This window comes from Asparagus officinalis, chromosome 1, assembly GCF_001876935.1.
Source record: "Asparagus officinalis chromosome 1, Aspof.V1, whole genome shotgun sequence".
Taxonomy (NCBI): Eukaryota; Viridiplantae; Streptophyta; class Magnoliopsida; order Asparagales; family Asparagaceae; genus Asparagus; species Asparagus officinalis.
In genome coordinates, this window is record NC_033794.1 from 19,267,092 (window position 1) to 19,288,248 (window position 21,157).

General features: G+C 37.4%; 2 protein-coding genes and 1 long non-coding RNA gene across 3 annotated transcripts; 1 reads left to right on the plus strand and 2 right to left on the minus strand.

Moving 5' to 3' along the window:
* Positions 1,776-4,431, plus strand: LOC109820368 (pentatricopeptide repeat-containing protein At4g33170-like). The gene has a single exon (XM_020386499.1). The coding sequence runs from the start codon at positions 1,848-1,850 to the stop codon at positions 3,597-3,599; it is 1,752 nt and encodes a 583-aa protein (XP_020242088.1). The 5' UTR covers positions 1,776-1,847; the 3' UTR covers positions 3,600-4,431.
* Positions 4,569-8,409, minus strand: LOC109831417 (thioredoxin X, chloroplastic; the record flags this gene model as incomplete). Its single annotated transcript, XM_020398743.1, has 2 exons — positions 4,569-4,965; positions 8,128-8,409. Coding segments are annotated over 2 exons (489 nt in total), but the record flags the coding sequence as incomplete, so codon positions are not given.
* LOC109820377 lies at positions 11,366-20,776 on the minus strand. The gene is made up of 2 exons (XR_002241829.1): positions 20,566-20,776; positions 11,366-11,732 (listed from the first exon to the last, which is right to left on the minus strand). It is a non-coding gene; the product is annotated as an uncharacterized LOC109820377 (long non-coding RNA).

Genomic DNA, 21,157 nt, shown 5'->3' on the forward strand with positions numbered 1-21,157 from the left:
GCGCGCGCGAGAGAGAGAGAGAGAGAGAGGAGTTCGCTTTCTCGTGTTGAGTTCTTGAGAAGGATGGTGGGGTCCGGTGAAGAGGAAACGACGACATTTGGACCGTTGGGTTGGTTTGTTATTTGGAGGACATGTTTTAAATAGGGGTTTTTCTAGGTATTAGTCGCTTACATCTTCAATAATTTCATATTAGTCCCTCAAGTTTTATATGATCTTTCAAAATGGCCGCTCTAATGAACTCGTACTAGATTTGGAGAAAATATTCTGTCAAATCTGATGGTTATAGGCGAAGTGACTATTTGACACCGCTCTTAAGTCCAACATCAGTCAAAGAACCATAACTCAAAGCGAGCTTCACAACAATCATAATCCTCTATGACCCATATAATCTTCTTACACCTTTAATCTATCTATCATCATCTCATCCAGCATTCGAACATTTGCAAAGGGGTAATCTGATAAATGCTGAAATTTGATTAGAAGTTAATCCAACCGTGATTGTACTTTTTTTACTGAAACATGATCCTATAAGATATGATCCTATAAGATTTGAGGGACTCGTATCAATATCCAAGAAGTAATATTGAATTGTTGAAGATTTAAGGGACTAATATCTAAGAAACCCCTTTTAAATATTGATCCCTTAAATCTACCGTAGTTTGATATTAGACTATTAAATTCAGAATATGTTGCCATAGAGATCCTTTATATCCCTAGTTTTAGGGAAATTCTGCTATTCATCAATAATATCTCTTTATTTAGTGGACCTCATGAAAATAACATTGTTTACTAAAATATATCAATAATCTTTTTGGTTGCTTGGGCCACTAAATACCAAGGTTTTAAATATCAGACATTAGGAAAATATTGGATGGCTAAAATTCATATTGGATTGCGGATATCGGGAAATATTAGGGATATGTGGTAAATATTAGAATGTCATAAGGGATGTTTGCATATAAAATGTAATTAACTAAAATATAATATCAATATACTTAATGAAATCTAAGCATAAAAATATAAATAATATATACATATTTAGGATTACTAACCAACCTTGCTAAACAAATAAAAGTACAAATTTTTTAGGCCAAATGTCATTTGATATCATAGAAAAAATCATGATATATCGCTCACAAATTGCCAAATGCAGTATATTATTTTGCGACAAGATGTATAAAAGAATTATCAGCCAGTATATAGGCTAATATATCTGCAATATCGTGTATATAAGTATAACACCCAAAATATCCAAAAAACAGTAAATGACGTTTAGAGACCGTATCCGTTGCGGCAAGCCCTATAAAATGGTATATCGGTTGATATATCGGGCCATGTCGGTGATATTTAAAACAATGCTAAATACACACATAATATTGGTCCATACAACTAATTGTAGGATTTCTCTATAATTGATACTTGCTCGATCAAAAAGTCTGAAACGTGAGCTATTTACAACAGGCTAAAGTATTGCGAGGACAAAGGCTCCCAATTCGTTCAACTGAAATATTACTCGATAACAGTTACGAACGGTCTTATTTCTTTTAACGATTGCAATTGTCTGGATGATAGTAGTATTGTGATAGGGATTAAGGTTTTAGTGAGCAGAAAATAGGAGGTTAAATTCGAAGAGCACACATACTGAGAGGACAACAAAAGTGTGAATTGGGTATATAAGTGCAAAGTAGGGGAACTAAAGGGTACTTAACTGCAATTAAGCTAACTCCATGAGCCCAAAACTCCCTTTGTCCAATTTCAACCCCCATTTTTCAAACACAAAACTCATCCTCCTCCTCCTTCGCGCCATCTCATACCACCCCAAAACACCAAACACCCAAACCCTCCCCATGCTCTCCTCTTCATCACCCTCAATCCCAAAATTCCTCCTCCGTTCATTTCCTCCGTCAACCCTCTCCCAAGCCCTAGAAACCCAAATCGAAACCTTCGCCCACCGCCTCCAAACCTGCGCCCGATCCTCCAACCTCCTCATCGGCGCCACCATCCATGCCCACCTCCTAAAACTCCCCCTGCTCTCCTCCTCCCTCTTCCTCCAAAACCACCTCCTCAATATGTACTTCAAGTGTTCTCCAAACCTTAGTCAGCCCCTCCAACTGTTCGATGAAATGCCCCAACGAAACCTCGTCTCTTGGTCCGCTTCTATCGCGGGCCTCGTCCAAGCCCACCACCCCTACGCCGCGATTTCGCTATTTATTCGCATGTACCAGTCTGGATTGTGGCCCAATGAGTTCACACTCGTCAGTGCTCTGCATGCCAGCTCGCTCATTGATGACCTTAATTGTGCTAGACATGTGTTTGCCCAAGTTGTTAAGCTTGGGTTTGAGTCGAATGTGTTCTTGTGCAATGCTTTTCTCATGGGTTTGATAAGGAACCGGAGGCTGGAGGATGCGGTTGAGTTTTTCGAAAAGTGTGGGGTTAAGGATGTTGTTTCTTGGAATTCGATGATTGCGGGTTTTTTGGAGCTTGATTGTTTGAGAGTCTGGGGGTTTTGGTGTAGGATGATGAGAGAAGGCGTGGACCCTGATGAGTACTCGTTTAGTAGCGTGTTGACCGGGTTAGCGATAGCTTCCTCTAGTTTGGTTAGCGGAACACTAGTGCATGCACAAATTTTGAAGTGTGGATTTATGGAAGATATTTGTGTTGGCAATTCTTTGGTAGATATGTACTTAAAGAATAGGAATTTGGATTGCGGGTTTAGAGCATTTGATGAAATGACATTGAGAGATGTTGTTTCATGGACCCAGATGGCAGCTGGGTGCCTAGATTGCGGTCAGCCCACGAAAGCGCTTGATATTGTTACTCGAATGAAGCTGGTAGGCATAATGCCTAATAAGTTCACTATGGCTACTGCATTGAATGCATGCTCAAACTTAGCTTCAATCGAAGAGGGAAGAAAGGCTCATGGATTTAGGGTTAAACTAGGAAATGACGTGGATGTATGTGTCGATAACGCACTTATTGACATGTATGCAAAATGTGGATCCATGGAAGAAGCAACAAAGGTGTTTCGAGAAATGAAAGAGAGATGCAATGTTTCATGGACTACATTGATCAAAGGATCTGCTGAAAATGGACTTATTCAAGAATCACTCGATGTTTTTGATCAGATGATCTCGGAGCAAGTTGAACCAAACCATATAACGTTCATTTGCATTTTATACGCTTGTAGCCAAGGAGGGTTTATAGACGAAGGATGGAGATATTTCAAATCCATGAAAGATGATTTTGGTATAGACCCAGGCGAAGATCACTATGCTTGTATGGTTGATTTGCTCGGTAAGGCAGGGGAAATTGAAGAAGCAGAATCTTTGATACTAAGCATGCCTTTTCGAGCTGGGGTTTTAGTGTGGCAGACTTTACTTGCTGCTTGTAAGGTTCACGGAGATGTGGAGACCGGGAAGAGAGCAGCAGAGAAAGCTCTTGCATTGGAGAACAATGATCCTTCGACATATGTTCTTTTGTCGAACATTTATGCTGATAAGAGAAATTGGGATGGAGTGGATAGGGTTAGAGAGCTTATGGGAGACAGAGAAGTGAAGAAAACGCCAGGGTCTAGTTGGATTCGAGATCTCAAAGGGTGACTGATTTTCGACACTACAACGATATTGATATAAAGTACATAGGACTGTCACAGGATTTTCTTTGTTATACGTTGGATGATGTGGTCGCCAAAGATATGGAAAGCGATTGTGTTTGGATTGCAGTTGAGGCTTTCTTGTAGTTCAATTATATGGAGTGAAAAGAGTGTTCATTGAGAATGGACGCACTTATCATATTTTGGTAGGATCACTGGATCGGAGACTGATAGTAGTTGGGCACTAATAGCAGATTGTGCGTTCCTCGTTCGACCCCCCTGGTCACTTCCTGAGGGAAATCGGCACGTATCCATGGTCACTCTCAAATTTGGTGTCAGGTATACATTTACGTCTTTCATATCTCGACTATCCACTGACTGGAGATCGATAGAACAAAAATGAGGACTTGAGTAGGACTTCTGGCGTCCTTCTGCAGTCAACTTAGACCATAACGTTCCTGCAAGGGCACAATTCGGCTAAACCATGTCTTGTTCCTTTGTTATTTTAACACATAAGAGTTATTGTGTTGTTGAAGAAAACCACAAGTCTAGACAAGAGAGGGATCTGCCAGTATACGGCCAGATATCGGTAAAGACGTTGGGTACTGGTAAAGCATTTGCGATACAATTCAGGCATCTTTGGGATATGTTTTTAGCTGACATATGCGGAGAAACTAGCAAGTGCTGTGCATCACCTGAAAACAGTCATCTGATAGTAGTCTGAAGAAAGAGAAAAACACCCCATACTGTCTTGTGGATTCTCTTAACATTAAATAGTTTAGGGTGCTGTAAGGTGAATGTTTTCAGCAGTTAACGAGGAATCCAAGTATATAAATTTCCAAAGTCCAACAGCTAGAAGAAAATTCATGAAGGCAGCCCATTTCAGGCTTTACACTGCGTAGTAAGACATGCAGGCAAAGCTTCGATACAATCTCCCATTAGATGCTCATTTTAGAACCCCATAAAAGCTTGAGGCTGCAGAAATTCAGGTCATTGTCCATTCTCAAGTTACGCTATACATAATTTCCATGGGAAGATCTCAAATTTAATTGGTATACACCATTTTCACTGATTCCTCTGACACATGAAGCCTAGTAGTTTACAACTTCACAGATGAATTAAATCACCAAAGTATACAAAGATATACTGATATACAAAGTAGTCAATTAGACAACAGTTGTAGACCCCAGTAGGGAGTCCAAGTATTCTTTCAGCTTAACCTTTGTAATCGCTCCTTCACGTCGACTTTCCGGAACCTCTTTCCCATCTTTGAAGAGAATCAAACATGGCAAGCCATATACTTTGTACTCTTCAATTAACTGGGGATTTGCATCGTGATCAATCTTGACGATCTTTAACTTGTCTTTGTATTCCTGTATTTTCAAACACCCCAGTTCTGTAGGCATTAGCAGGCTAGCTTTATATGTAAAAACTGTATAACACTAATTGTAGAATTCAATGAAAACTGAGCTAATGGAAGTGTGGTATGGAGATACGAAGCATGTGCTAACCTAACTAACAAGTCCTCTCCTAATTAATAAACAAATTCATTTATTTTTTTCCCCTCATTTTGTTGTTTGCTGATCCAGCTCACCTGCTCAAAAGCAAGATAATTGCAGTCATCACGGACTCAGAAAGCAAGATGGCTTATAAAGTCACTATAATAAATGAGACAACCCAATTTTATTAACGGTTTTTCTATAGAATGCCCTTGGGCACTCTATAAGAGAGGAGAGAGATAGAGAGAAATGAATGAGGAGGGGGGCCCCCTGATTTCTATAAGAGAGGAGAGAGATAGAGAGAAATGAATGAGGAGGGGGGCCCCCTGATTTGCATTGGGATCCTCTCTTCATTCATTTCTCTCTATCTCTCTCCTCTCTTATAGAGTGCCCAAGGGCACTCTATAGAAAAACCGATTAAAATGATCTATAGAAAGAATTAATGTCTGTCCTAAAGGAAATGACTAGCATATTAGTAAATGCCGGACATAGGTGGACGTATGTTTCGTGTCCAAGTGTGCTAGACACCCTACTTTTTGTCGAGGAAAACATATCCTAGTATCAATGGATTATGGTAGCCAACCCCTACAATAGTAGGAGCTTCATCAAAGTTACGTCAAAAAGAGATTAATTCTCAAGGGGTTTTGTGGGCAAGGATGCAGCAGTGTGTGCCTGTTTATGGTGTGTGTGTGTGTTGTGTGTGCATGTGTGTGGTGGTTTGGGGTGTGTTTGCTAGCATCCCCTGACAATTCACTACAAAGATTTGAACATCCACCTTAATACATTCCTTACGACGCGTATTGTTGTCTGCTAAAGACAACAATCAAGTCATTAAAAAAGCGCTAAAAGCTCATATGAGGGAACAAACCCACCTTACTATTAGCTAAGGATAATGCAACAGTCAACTCCTTATATAAGCATCTTAAGGGGGAAATCAACTTACAGTACAGAAACCACTTTGCAATGGTTCATCTTTGAGAGCTAATACTGCCAGTATTATGATGAGATCAATACAATATATTCGGAGACAAAAAGAAATTAGAAGCTAATATTGCTCTCCTTATAAAGATCATGTCAAACTTGAGGGGGGGAAAGTGAGAAAATCCATCCTTTATCGCAATGGTCAATAGTAAGCAAGTAGGAGCTAATGGGGTTCAAGGTAGAAGCAAGACGCCAGAAGAACAAGCAGCAATAAAACATCATATCTTTTACTTATTTTTGGAGAACAGGTTGTAGCCTTTTTCAAGCAGGAATTCAATTTCAGAGCTTTCGTCCACTGTAGTGAGATTGAGTTCTATAGTACCACTTGTAACATAATTTACATAATTTATTTTACATTAGATAACAAAGAGGCCAGGTATGCATTATGATACTAAACTTTTATGTAAAAACATTCTGACAGTGTAATAGGTATTTTAAGATATCCATATTGTTTTTAAAATGCAAATTCTGTAGAAGAGAAGTAAACTCGAGGAAAATTCAATAACGGCATACTTCTTATCCATGAAAGGAATTGGTAAACCACCCCATAACATCTAGCCTTGAGAGAATATATGAATATGGCCCCAGACTGCACCTTTTTCATTCACTGATGTGTTCCATGGACCAATGAAAACGGTATTCTTCTTTCTCTCATTTTTTTTTAATTTTTAAAGTTTTATTTATTTTTTATTGTTGTTGCTATTGCTTCTGCTGCTGGTGCTCTCTTGTTTGTTCATTTTTGTGTGCATCTCAGTGTATGTAGGCAAGAGTATATAACATGTAGAGTTGCCTTACTAACCCCGATCTTATATATTAGAAATGACCCTAGTTCAGATCTGAAATATGTTCAGATCTAAATCTAACCCCTTTTCATCCCCACCTCTTTTCCCCTTTTCTTGTGGGACCTAGGCGCAGCTTTCACAGGTACCAAGTCCAAAAAATGTCAATCTTTGGGCTCCTCTCTAACTTTACTCGCCATGTTATCACATCAAGCTCTTCCTGGTGTCTTACCTCCTTTTCAAGGTTTAATAGCCCAAAAAACCTTGCATCTTATAGGTTCTGATTTGCCCATCAAACCATTTCTATGTTTTATTTTTTATTATTTTTTACCCCTCCTTTCGAAGACATGGAAGCTTTCCAAAACTGGCAGATGACGAGAATCCGTCTCTAGAATCAAATAATCTCCGACATGCACCTTAGCTACAATTATCTTCAAAAATCAATACCTAAAATACATTACATCTTTACAGATTTTCCCTCATGAATCCTCATAGGTCTATGGTGCCATTCGTCAATAGCCTGTTCGGATTTGCAGCTAAGTTTTCCTCAGTCACAAAGTTTCCACACCCAAGTCCTGTAACTCCAATAAATCAACCTATGTTTTGCTTCAATATCGTTCACTTCATTGCCTTAAAAACAATTCTGCTTTACACACAAAAAGAATAGTTTGAGATAACCCCATCTCGTACTCAAACCCAGAATATAGCTAGTGAAACTATATTTTGCAAGTATATATTACATGCAAAATATATACTTTTGGTTTACTTTTGGTTTTTGTTAGCAACTATTAGGTTCATATCCCTGTGGAGGGATTTATGGATGTGTACAGAGTGGTGTTTCATCATGCTTTGTAGTTTTTTGTAGTGGACTTCAATACACACTTTTGGTTGGGAGTGTGTATTTTCATGTAACAACCACTTTTGTTAATATTTAGCTGGCTGGATTACCTTTGTGGTAATCCATCCTTTTTCTCAATAAAAAAGTATATATTACATGCAAATTTTTAGACAAGCCGCAGACCCGCAGTTAAAGCTAAGACTTGTAACTCCAAATGGTCAGTCTACATTCTTATTGGCCATTCTTTGCAGCCAAAGACCTCCAAAGAGTTCAGCTTTTAACTGAAGTTTCGAAAACTCGGTCAAATTAAAGAATTAGAGCTATGAGAATCAATAAACTGCAGCTACTCGATCAATCAAAATTGGTCAATTAATCGCCAACTGCAACCATAACACAAGCTTCTCTAATCAAAATTTCGTTAAGGATCCCGAACCGAACCTGAGACGCCCAATCGATGCCGGGCGAGATCAACCGGCACGGCCCGCACCACTCCGCCACGAACTCAACCAGCACCGGCACCTCCGACCCCAAAACCTCACCCGAGAACTCGCTCTCTCCGATTGTAGTCACCGCGGAGCACCGTAACGCAATCTCAGCGCCAACCCTCCCGTCGAACCCCAGCGGTTTCTTCCGCTGAATCAGGCGACCGAGCTGGACGCGGCTTCGGATGGGGGAGACGGGAGAGGCGGAGGGAGGCGGCGGAGATCGCCGGAGAGACGGTCGACGCCATTGAGAGTTTCAGGAGTGGATTTGTTAGGAGAGACTGGAGTCCATCCGTTTTTTCTTTGGTCGAAGAGCGGGGGTAGAGAGTAGAGAGGTTAGAGGAATCTTCGGCACGTGAGAGCCGAGGGCAGTCACGTGGGGATGAAAATGGAGCGGGCTGGGCCTACTACGGCCCATTGGCCCAGGTATTTTTATTTTGATAAAACTGATACTAGGTTTCCAAACTCTCATATGTTGTGTCGGTGCTCGCACGGATGAGCCTTATTAATTGATTTATATATCTGATTTATTTTTTTTTCATTGTGTTTGTGCTTTTAAATTGAATTGTTCTGATTTTTTAGTCCGTTGCATTTTTTTTATGTTTACTGTATAATTCATTTTTTTTATGCATATGATCATACAAATGACTTATAGTCTAAAAATGAACATAATATTACGCTTAAGTTCCCACATGGTGTTATGAACATAACAAGGTCTCCACTACTAATTTCTTCTTTATATCCTTCTTTTTCTAATTTTCTAAAATAAAAAAAGAAAAATTCAGTGCACTGAATAAGTCCGCAGATAAATTTTTTTTTTTTCAGATTCAAAATAGACGATGATTATTTGATTAGATTATCAAATATTTAATTATTAAAATTTTCTAACTATGAATGACTTTAATTTGATGAGGATTTTTAGGTGATTACAACTTTATGTATTCATATTTATATGTCAAGCTTCTGATCAGATTAAGGTGACCACATGCTTAAATGAGATAGGGCACATGGAATTTTTTTTAAAAAAAGTTGGGATTCATTTAGGATCTGGTAACCCAAAACTAATATATTATAAAATGAAGAAAAAAAAAGTAAAGAAAGAACAAGGGAAAAAACATAACATAAAAAAATGAAAGAAAAGAGAAGCAAGAATAACAGAAAAAAATAAATAGAAAAGAGAATTCAAAGTATGATCATTAGATTTTTTTTTTCAATTATGTAATAGTTTAGAATTACTAAATATTTAACTATTAGAATTTTCTGATTATAAATAGTTTTTCTTTGATGAGGATTCTAAATAAAGATATGGATTGGATGACCTCGTGTAAACTTTCAATAGGATTAGTTGTTCACATGTCATACTTAGAAGAGATATAAAAAGACACATGAGGATTTTTTGAGACGGGAGGCTTGGATTGCAAACGACCAATTTTAAAGATATGGTTATTATACTCTATTAATTATTGATAGTTATAATTTTATTTAAAGATATGGTTATTATACTCTATTAATTATTGATAGTTATAATTTTATCAGGATTACTAAATATTTAATTATTAAAACTCTTTAATTGTAATTTTAAAGATTACGAGTAAAATTATATTGCATCACTCCAATTCTAATTCCTCAACAACACCAATCCTTGTACAATTAGTTCATCAAACAAGAACTCCTACATAGATTCGTGTTCCTCGGTTCCGTGCTATAAAAGTGGCATCACGGATCATAAACGAACCAAAACCTGCTCTCCAATTCTCAAAAAAAAGCAAAGAGCAATGCCGACGGTCAGAAGAGCTCCCGGTGCGCCCGACCAAGACCCCCCGCGGTCGACCAGAGCCCGGGTCACCTGCTTCCTCTTCTCCTACGCCGGTTGTTTGCTCCTCCTGGCCCTCGCCATCACCGTCGTCGGCCTCGTCGTCCTCGTCGCCAACTCCTCCCTCCCGCTCTTCTACCTTCGGTCGTTCCCTGTCGTCGTCGCGGAGCCGAACGCCACGTCCGGTTTCCCCGTTAGCGTGAACATCAGGAACTCCAACGTGTTCGATTTCCGCATAACGGGGGGAGGTTGCGACGTATCGTACGCCGGTCGTGTCGTGGGCAACGGCGTTTTGTCCCCCGTCGAGCTTGGATTGCTCGACGGGGTCGATGTGAAGGTGCCCGTGTCCGTGCGTGATGACGGTGGTGACGTTCATCAGAGACTGAGAGAAGCAGCGGACCGCGGGGCGGCGTTCGACGTGGAGATGAAGGTTGAAGCTAAGGTGGGGATATCGTTCCTGAAGTTTAGGGCCAAGGATTTCTACGTATCATGTCGCGTGCGCGTGGATAGCTTGAGGGGGGACTCGAAGCTCACTCATTCTGATTGCAGTAGTCATTATTAGACTAGTTATTTTGACTGTAGTAGGTCTTTTCAATAGTTTTTCTTTTCTTTTTTTTCTTTTTCTTTTTTTTTAATTTCGTCTATTGAGTTCAATAGGGGAGTGGCAGTTTTAGTTAAGGTTTAAGGGACGGTCGATGGTGATTGATCAATTAAGTTCATACAAAGATGTTTATTGTTATTTTATTTAGTTGAATAGCAGTCTTTTTTTTAATTGTTGTTTCATGAAGGAAGTGGTTCCGTCGAAAGTTAACTTTTATGATCTGTTGGCCACTTCTGAGTATTGTCCTTTGTCCTCCCCCGCACAAAAAATAATTAAAAAAAATAAAAAGGAGGAAAATCTGCAGGTCTTTAAAAAAAATTTGAAGGTCATAGTAACAGGGAGGACAATAGCAATGGAAAGTATTTGAGATGATAGTATCATCTTGCGATGAAAAATATCAATCAAATCTGGCAATAATTGACATACAGGAAAATTACCATCACAAAGAGAGAGAAAACTATAACAGCTGCCAAAACATCACAAACAAAAAAAACGTCGGTAATACAGAAAATGCAAGTAAATAGATGAAAGAGGAAAGAAAAATAAATAAATCAAAGCAAAATCATGCATACATTGTCACCAAAAAAACAACTCATATACTGATCATGACACACACACACACACACATATAGGGGGGTGCGTTGACGGGTGAAGAAAAGGGGAGCATGAGTTCTTCCAGCCCCAAGGAGGCTATTGTGATAAAATGTCCCTAACAGAAAGCACGTACCACATGGCTTATGAAAATCACAAATCACAACAATCAACAGGAGCTAGCAATCCTGTAAATAATAACCAGTTCAGACAGCCGTATATAAAACTTGTACAAAAATAAATCCGACAAGTACACCACCTTTGATAACAAGTATAAAAAAAATGAATAAAAAGAAAATGAAGATACAACATGGTTTCTTAAGTAATAAACAAAATGCTGTGTATATAACCTCGAGTTCAGACATGTGCATTTCCTTGGTATGATTTGATTTTTATCGGAATGCAACTCCTACCATATCCACAGTCTCTCCCCAGCTATCTGAGAAGTAACTAAAACTAATGAGCTCAGCAATTATTTTGAACAGCAGTCCTTTTTACTGAATTTCATAACAGGTATCGCATTTGATGCAGTACTGAGAACAGCTCACGGCTCATCCTACAATAGAGATATCAATAGCTATCAGCAAATTAGAACAGGAAGTATCGAGTGAATATGTTTATTTGATTGTGGACTTTCAGTCCCTTCACCAAATGTAAATGTGTGTTTCTTTGGAATATTCAGTTCAAGGGGAAATAATACAATAGGTACATTGCAAAGATATTATCCATCATGGAGAAAATGTATAAAACATTATCCATAACACCTGGTGAGACAAAGCGAAGAGGGTGCACTGCGTGCTATTTGGAGAAGTAAATACTTAAAATTTCAATCACATGCATATGCAAGACAAAAAAATGTCCTTGAAAAGAATAGGCAGCAGAAATTAGATATAAATGCCAATGTCCTTGCAAAGAATTGAAGCAACAGCCGTGAGAAGCCACTGCTGCTATCACTCACACTGTGAGAGGGACACGTATCCCAACAAATAATCTCAACTCTAAACCCAACCCGATACCCAAGCTTACCCTAGCCAATCAAAACGCGTCTTAAGGGCAGTTGCTTAGGGCAGTTGCTAAGCAACTGCCCTGAGACTTTCTGCATCATGTCTAGATCCTTAGTGTGATCTGGCAAAGGCCTCATAAGAGTAATATAAAGATGAAGGACAACAATAGAACATCCAGTTACAAATCAGTAACTTCAAGGTAGGTTTTCTGGTACGTAATTGTTACTTCTGGACAGGTATAGCATAAATATTTAGATGATATACAGAAAAGATGTGCATGGTTCGAAGAACTTTCAAGGAATATAGAGATAACAGGCTCAAGCAGTAAATACTGGTGAGGTGCTTTTCACGAAAATTAGAGGAACATAAAGCTGAAAGTTATCAGTTATGTCACCAACAGACAGAAACTGCAATTGAAGTAACTACATATCAAGTTTTATCTTGCTGATGAAGGCTCACGATTTTCTGCAAGACCAACATAGCATCCAAAGACGTACTGATCCATTTTGTAACAAGTACAAATTTTCATGCATAAACTCATCTACATAAGTAGCCATGTAATTATAGGCATGTCTACTTTCGTTTCATGGAAGTAGCAAATCCCAGCCGTAGTACTCAAAATTTAGGGATCAATTTTAAAATTGAAAAAATCAGTCGAATAAAGATAGCATCAGTCACTCCAGAAGAACTTTCAGATGTAGAAGGATTTAAATAAGAGTCGGGCATTAGGTGAAGAGTAGCGATAACAAGACTACTCTCTCCAAATTACTCCCACACAACAAGTGAGAAAAGTCTGTAATCCTTCCTTTTCAACTTTTCTCAAAATTGGTTACTCCTAAAAGGAGCCCACATTTTCTCTCTTGTAGTGTAGGAGTAGTTTAGGAGAGTAAAAGCTCACATGGCAACTATCATCTGAAACAGTATGCCTTTCAAGATTGACTGAAATCCAGTCTTTGCGCCCTTCTCTTCTGCTTCTTTCACCTGTTTCTAAATTCTGAAGAGCAATAAAACTTCTGTGACAGAAACCCTTCCCTCCCCATGGAAGGGGGAAGTCCAAACAAATTTCATGACCATAGACAAATCCATAAACAAGTTCTCTCTAAACCCTAAACCCTTCTATAACAATTCCAACTATCTTCATTTTCCTATACTAAAACCCTCCCATCCTATGAAAGGGGGAAATCCAAATGAATTGCACGTCCATAGACACATCTATAAACAGTTTTCTCTAAACCCTAAGCTCTTTTCTACACCCTAAACTCTTCTATGACAATCCCAAATATCTTCATTTCCCTAAGCTAAACCCCTTGCACAAGACTAGCAGTTATTTACATCCATGCACCAACTTTTAATAAATTCCATTTTCATAGACACATCCATAAACAAGTTTTCTCTAAACCCTAAATTCTTCTCTACGCCCTAAACTCTTATATAACAATCCCAACTATCTTCATTTCCCTCAACTAAAACCATTACATAGGACTAGCAGTGTTCGACATCTATGCACCAACTTCAAAAGGTAGATCCGGTTGTAAACCTACTTAGTTTGTTGTGAATACGAAAGTATTTTATAACAATCCAAAAATATCTTCATTTTCCTGAACTAAACCCCTACACAAGACTAGCAGTGTTCACCATCTTTGCACCTACTGCAAAAGGTAGACCTGGTAGTATATCTATTTAGTATCTACGTTGTGACAAAGCATGTTATGTCACGCACTTGCAACACTTCGCCTGTCTACTATTATACCAAATTACAATTACAACTTAGCTTTAGAACAACCTTCATATGTTCTCATGGAAATTTCTCAATGTTTGCTAGATAGTAAGTGCATTTAGCACAACCATGGCACAATGCCCTGTACATAAGAGTTCACATGCTTCCACTTATAATATAACCTGTTGAAATAAAAGAAAGAGGAGCTCTATATTATCATTGAAGTACTACCTCATACTCAAACTCCTTGTAGAATATCTATGAAAGAAAAATTCCAATAGAAAAAAGGAAACCTCGTAAAGGAAACTCCTAAATCCAAACATACTATGTACACTAAATTTGAACTCCTCTAGTAAAAGAAACTACTCTTCTAATACTTCCCCTCAAGTGGAGGATAGAGATTAGCTCAGCCCGGCTCGTCACAAAGAGAGTTGAATAATTCGCCAATTTAGTACAAAGGTCATAACAACAATCAATGACAAAATTGTTTATGTGAGAATAACATAGAGATAAAGAAGCTTCCCAAGTGACACCAAGATAAAAGATAATTTATGAGCAACAAAGAGAAAAAGAGGCTGAGCAGCATCTACAAGAAACGTTACTGGCAAAATAGAAGATTGTGTATGCGATGGTGAATAGGTCCAAAATAAACCAAGACCACAAGAGGCCGAGTAGGCCCAGAAAATCAACAAGAAGTGTTGGAACACAGAGAAACGGCAACAAATAAGAGGGGCCAATCGAGGGTTGATGTGATGGGTGTGCATGAAGCTTTGACAAGATGATTGCATTATCACCATATTACAGAACACTGAGAAGTCAAAGGGATAGCATGTCTGTCATGTTGAAGTTCCTGTGGGGTGCTTGTGGAAAATCTCCTTCACTCTCGTGGACAAAGAAGATGACTAGGATCAAAAAAAATTTGCACAGATGAAATGTTGAAATAAAAGAAAGAGACGACTTTCTCTATATCCTCATTGATTATGATGAGAGTAAGACCTGATACTTTTACGCCGCACAGAATTCTGATAGGAAAACAATAATAAGAAAAAGGAAACATGATTAGTGTAACTCCTAAATAGGGACATATATTATTTGACTCGCATTAAACATGGTCTCCTCTACCCAACATTTGATGTAAGTTCTTATAATATAATCCTTTAAAGAAGATGGCCATACAAAATAAAATGGAAGTCCCAAGAAAAGAAATACCAAACCCCACCCCAAACAACCACTCTTAAACACACCAATGATAAAAAAAGGGTAAACAAACACACAAAATCAAGATGAAATCCATAAGCATACTCCAGGGATTTCAGACATACTAGTGAGGATAATTTAGTTTAAGGGGTCACTTTGAATCAGGGATGAGTTTTTTTTTTCCTAGGTGATGGGGGCTAAGCACCACAGATGAGCAAACAAAGTCAACTTTGTTATCAAGTAAATCATCTTAAATTTGTTAACTTCAAAAAGATTGTCCTTCATATTTTTGGTAACACTAAAGCTCTTATACTACTCAATTCAACTACTGCAACTAGTCAAAAAAACTAAATTCAAAAGCTCTCTCAAATACACCTTGATTTGGTCTTTCATACTTAAAACAACAATGTCCTCGTGTATATTCATGAAATCAAGCAGAATAGTACAAAACCTTATGAATAACTCACACTAAACCTCTACATTATTACAACATAATAGGCGTTATTTTCAATATAACATGCGTTATTTCAATGTAGCCTACGTTATTTCAAAATAAGTTACAGTATACCCTTTCCTAAAACTTGAAGTAGTTAAGTAATTACTTATGAATCGCTTATTAAGCCGTCACGGCTGGTTGTGGTGACATCAATATGTTATAGTGCAATTATGAATACGTCTTTTAAACAAATGTAATTATGAATAAGTGATAAAATTTATGATTATATATTTGAGTATTCGATTGTGATACTTCCCAGTAAATCTATATAGGTTTTATTAAATTAAAGAATTTTTATTAAAATATTTTTGTATTATGATATTGTGTTCCCAATTCTTACAATTATTATGAATATTTTTATATTTTTTGAAATTAAATAGTAAAAAATATTTTATTACTAATTGAGATGTTATGTTTGAAATTTTTATAATTCTAATTATTAAAGTCATAATGAATAGTTTGTATTTGTAAAATATGTAGTAATTAATAAACAAAATAACATATGTTATGTGTTACGCTTTTTTTTATTTTTTTTTATTTTACCCAGTTATGTGTTATTGTTATTTTCAATATTGATATAACATGTTGAATATCAATAGTTAGCTAAATGCCAAAACCTGCAAGAAATTGGAAGAAATGAGGTTTTAAAAACTAAACCCAAATTGAGAAGCATGATGACTCAAATACAGAAAAGATCGCATTCTCTATGTATTTTTCAAAAATATGCAAGATTCTCATCTTAAGTCTGTAGAATAGTATAAAGATTTTTCTTATTCACGGTGTAACTGATTTAGACTATGTTTTTATTATCACTCTTAAATCAGTGGGCATAAGCGGTTAGAAAGGATTATCAATAGAGGTAAATTTAAATTTTTTTAATCAATTTCATATTCATGCATGTAACTCTTTTGCTTTCTTTATGAATTTTAAATTCAATGTTTTAAAAAAAAGTCTGGCCCGCCTAGGCTCTCGCCTTGGCCTAGGTAGTATATAGGTCATTCGCCTAAGTCTTGGGAGCGTCCAGGAGAGCATGAAGCTCTTACATGGACTGCACCGCTTAGGTATTTGTCGTAGTTTCCTCATTTGTTGCCTCCGCATCCTTTAACCTCCTCCGAACTCCTCCAACCTCTTCTACCAACTACACACATCTTCCTTCTCCTCCGACCTTCAGCAAAACCTCCTCCCTTGCCACTTAAACAAAAAAAGAAAAGACAATCCTACTGGCACTTTTTCTAACATTGATCGTAATTAAATAAGAAGAAGAAGAAGAAGAAAATGCCTAGGCTCCGGATCCACACCTAGGCTATCTACGCTTGCTGTAAAATTGTTTAAACTATTGCAAAATACTATTTTCTGATATCGGTCCTTGAATCTTTAATACTAATTTAAAATTGGTCTGTCAAATCATTAAAACTGCTAATAGATCCCCTAATAAGTGTTTGTTGCTTCAAAATTCGTCCCTTAAATGATTAAAATTTCTAGCAGATCCCTAATTCTTATAAGTTGTTTCAACTTAATCCCTCCAATCAATAGTAGCATCGCAAGATATAAGAGGGCGGGACCTAATAGCAATTTTAGTAATTTGAGGAATATTTCCAAATTTTAAGGGATATATGAAAAAGCCCTATAATATAATATTTCATTCCTTCGAAAAGAAATAATATCTTAAAGGGGTTTTTGGAAAACACATGTTACCACATACAAACCAAATTATGAGAGGGGTTCCACACTTGGACAAACTTGCCAATAACTACCTTGAACTGAAGGAAAATTTGTTTGATTACTTTAATTTCTTCACTGTTTTGATAAGTAGTATAGGTATGTCCCTATATTAACATAAAAACCTTGTTTGGAGGCGAGGGGGAGGCATCTTTGCTTTGAATCATAAATGACCATATCAGCTATGTTGCATTGCTTGACCAAGACAAATTGACACAGCAACCTTGAAAGCTATGAATATGATGATAAATTGATAACACAAGTTTTTGGCAATTAATAGATTTCTTCAAATTGAGCACTATACTATATCCATTCCTTCCGAAAAATTAATAATTCATATAAGTAGAACAAATAAGATAAGAACAAATACAACAACAAGCTATGCACTATAAACTGTACATAATGCTTGCTACAAGAAATGCAAGAATATGGAAAAGAAGTACTGAAAACATGGCAAATGAGTGGCTTAGAAGTATAGCGTCTGATACATGTGAGACATTGATATGGTTCGCGGTAGGAGTCTTCGTGCTGTATAGACTGCCAGCCTTGAAGTTCTCAAGTTACATCAATCCAAAGATTGCATGTATACACCTGCCACTATATGGAAGGATGTTATGTCTGAGCTGTAATTTTGGACTTTTATTTCACTGGCAAATGTAACAGCCTCACCATGCGGTGTTATAAGGAACATTGGGCAATGAATCAAAGTCAAACAGAAACATACTGATAAATTGTTTAAGTTACACAAGATTAGTTCCGACTTCCAACTATACAGTATGTTACAGTCTTTAATATAAAATAACTGTTAATCTACCTTAGACTCTTATATCAGGTGTTTACATTTGACTTTTAGCTTAGCTTCTTATATCAGACAATTATGCTTGGCTTCTATATTAGCTTATTATATCAGGTGTTTATGCTTGGCTTCCATGTTGCCTTGTTATATCAGGCCTGCTATGCTTGGTATTGTGAACATTTCACTGGATGTTGTGTGGTTCTCAAATTTATATGGTAGAAGACTAGAGGTTGCCAAGATGCCAAACAATTAGACAATCACATGTCATCCTTCTGTATAACACTAAAGAACTACTAATAATTTAAATAGATCTAAAGCTCACAAATCACATGAAATAAAATTAAAGAGCGCAACAACACTGTGTACCATGAAGCAAAAGCAAGCAGGCATACCACACACTTCTCAAACAAACAAAATCAAAAATAGAATGGCAACACGGTACAACATAGACATGCATGAGCAATTTTGCTATACATGTCTCAGATATAAGTTATAGAACAGATGGTCACATAAAGCGAAGTACCTAAAATTACACACGAGGATCCCAATGATGCAAAACTGGCAATGGACCATTAGCAGCTTTTTCAATACATGCAATCGCAATGAAAATTGCATTAACCATTCAATTCTTCAGAAGAAGAAAACAAAGAGAGAATGCTTGTGAATTCATCTCTATCAAAGGTGAAAACGGACAACAAGTTGATTTGCATTCTGACAAAGGTCAAACATCACACATCCTTTGCCCTAATTTGATGGAACTCACACTAGCTGGAGATGATTAGGGAACTAGGGAAGAGCTTTGGATATCTATACTAATACTAATTTATAATGAACTTAATAAGGGAAACGAAAAGTTGGATGACTGGAGGACAACTCCCCTAGTTTCTATTGTAGTTGTGAGGGTAAAATTGTAATTTTAGAAAAGGGATCCCCACCCTTTCTTACTACTACTTATTTCTAGAACATTCTAAAGCAATAACATGAGAATATGATTGAACTCACATAATTAAAATTATTTTGCAAGAGAGATTTTTTCATTTATTTCCTTTTTTTCCGTACCTTATTCTAGCACATTCTAAAGCATAACATAAGACTAGGGTATAAACTCATATAATTAAATTGCAATCTTCTCCAAAAAAATTTTATTTTAATCACTTGCTCCAATTATATTACCCTCAAAGGAAAACTCTTCAACAAAATTGTATTAAGAATATTTGTTGATTTAACTACTAAATAACAGTTCGGGAAACATTTTCCATATAGAACATTATAATAACATTACATAAATTAAATCATTATTGAATTATTGCTATGTATAATAGAAAATTTATTGGATAACAACTTAATAATTTAGCACATGCAGTGCATGTGCAATTGAGCTAGTCATGTATTAGATCAGAAAATGAACGAAAATAGTGTGATAGAAGATTTTGCAGAAACTAGATTATCCTGTCTATGGAAAGGTTTGTGAATGCAGGTTGTTATATAATACAGAATTGCACAACAAGAAGGCCAAATAATGAAGAACATATAACACAACAACGAGAATTCATAAGATGTACATCCCAAGGTGAAATGGACTTTATGGTGCCTCAGGCTCTGAGCATTGTGTAGCATTTTTGACAAAAAAGGACGACAAAAGTTTGATAAGCATGTGATAGTAGTTGGCATTCAAAGATGAGATGCCTTCAATGAACATTTGGAAATATTCAGAAAATGATTATGAACATGTCTATTTCTGGATTAGTTTAAATCAGGAGGCTATAAAAGAAGGGTCATCTCTTATATATGAGGGTTATCTCTGGGAGCAGCATATCGCTTTCTGAGAAGTTATGGTTGTCCAAATCTCCTTTTTGCAACTCGTACTGCTCTGCCTCGGCTTGTAGCTCTTATTACTCTTGAGATTTATGTAGTTAACTTAAGATATGCGGCTTTGATAGGTAAAAGTGTTGAGGGAATCTTGTATACAGTTTAGCAAATTTTTAATCTTTCCATTGAGATCCCTAAGCAGGATCATATTAATTGGCCGTGGACTCCTAATTTCCACACATACTATGTTATGTTAGGAAAAGTCACTCAGACCCAAATAAGGGTGGATTTAAAATTATTTGCACAACAGCAAATTACACAATTACATAAAATACCAATGTCGAATAAAATTAATACGCTACTCCTTTGCATTATCCTTTTTTCTGTTCTTTTAACACTTCCTACATGTAACGTGTAATCAGCGTCATAATCAAACAATAAATGTTAGCACAACTCACACATGTGCATTAAAGGCAATTTCAGCAAACATATTGTCACAGACAGGTAAAGAGAAAACTTGCTGCAGATCCCTTAAGCAAAAATGCAACAATTTTGTGCAATCATATTTTAAACTTTAATGCCTCAGAAAGAGCAGTATAACATCTATCAAAGTAAAAACATCAGCATGAAAAGAAATAAACAGCTTATTACCTCCAGCCACCCTCAATCCAAGTCCTCTTGGTGGGTCTCTGACCCAGGCCCAGATCCTGCACCTCCACTTTCATTCCCACTGCTTCCCGCATTGCTAGCTTCAGCCTGTGATCCCGCAGCTAATGTATGGATGATGGCCAGCTGAATCCTAACCTATCCTCTCTAGACGTACCTCGGCCCTCCCCCTGCATTACCTCCTTCTCCGAGCAGCCGCCGCCTGCGGCTGCCAATCCAGAGCCCTCTTCTCACGGCGGCGCAGCCCATGCCCTCCTCCAACCCCTCCTCTTATTCTCATAATCCGGGTCATCCGGTCAGCCAATCATACTGACAAACTGGCCAAGAATTAGTGCGCAGCTCAAGCCAAGGGGATAATTACAGCCTTATGATACAAATGCCTGTGCAAGGCATCTGCTTCGCCTTCCGGAACGCGATTCAAACTCATTCCTTACACACAGGCACACTGAGCCCGTCGTCCATTTCAATCATAGCCTGAGCGAAATGTTAACATCCGGCAAGGGAATCCAAAGCCGGATTTCCCGCCGGAGGGGTTCCATACGGTTAGGGTCGTTCTCGGCCAGCTGCTGGATGAGCT

Bases quoted from the DNA above. Each gene is read 5' to 3' on its own strand.
- LOC109820368 (XM_020386499.1), top strand. From the start codon at position 1,848: ATGCTCTCCTCTTCATCACCCTCAATCCCAAAATTCCTCCTCCGTTCA.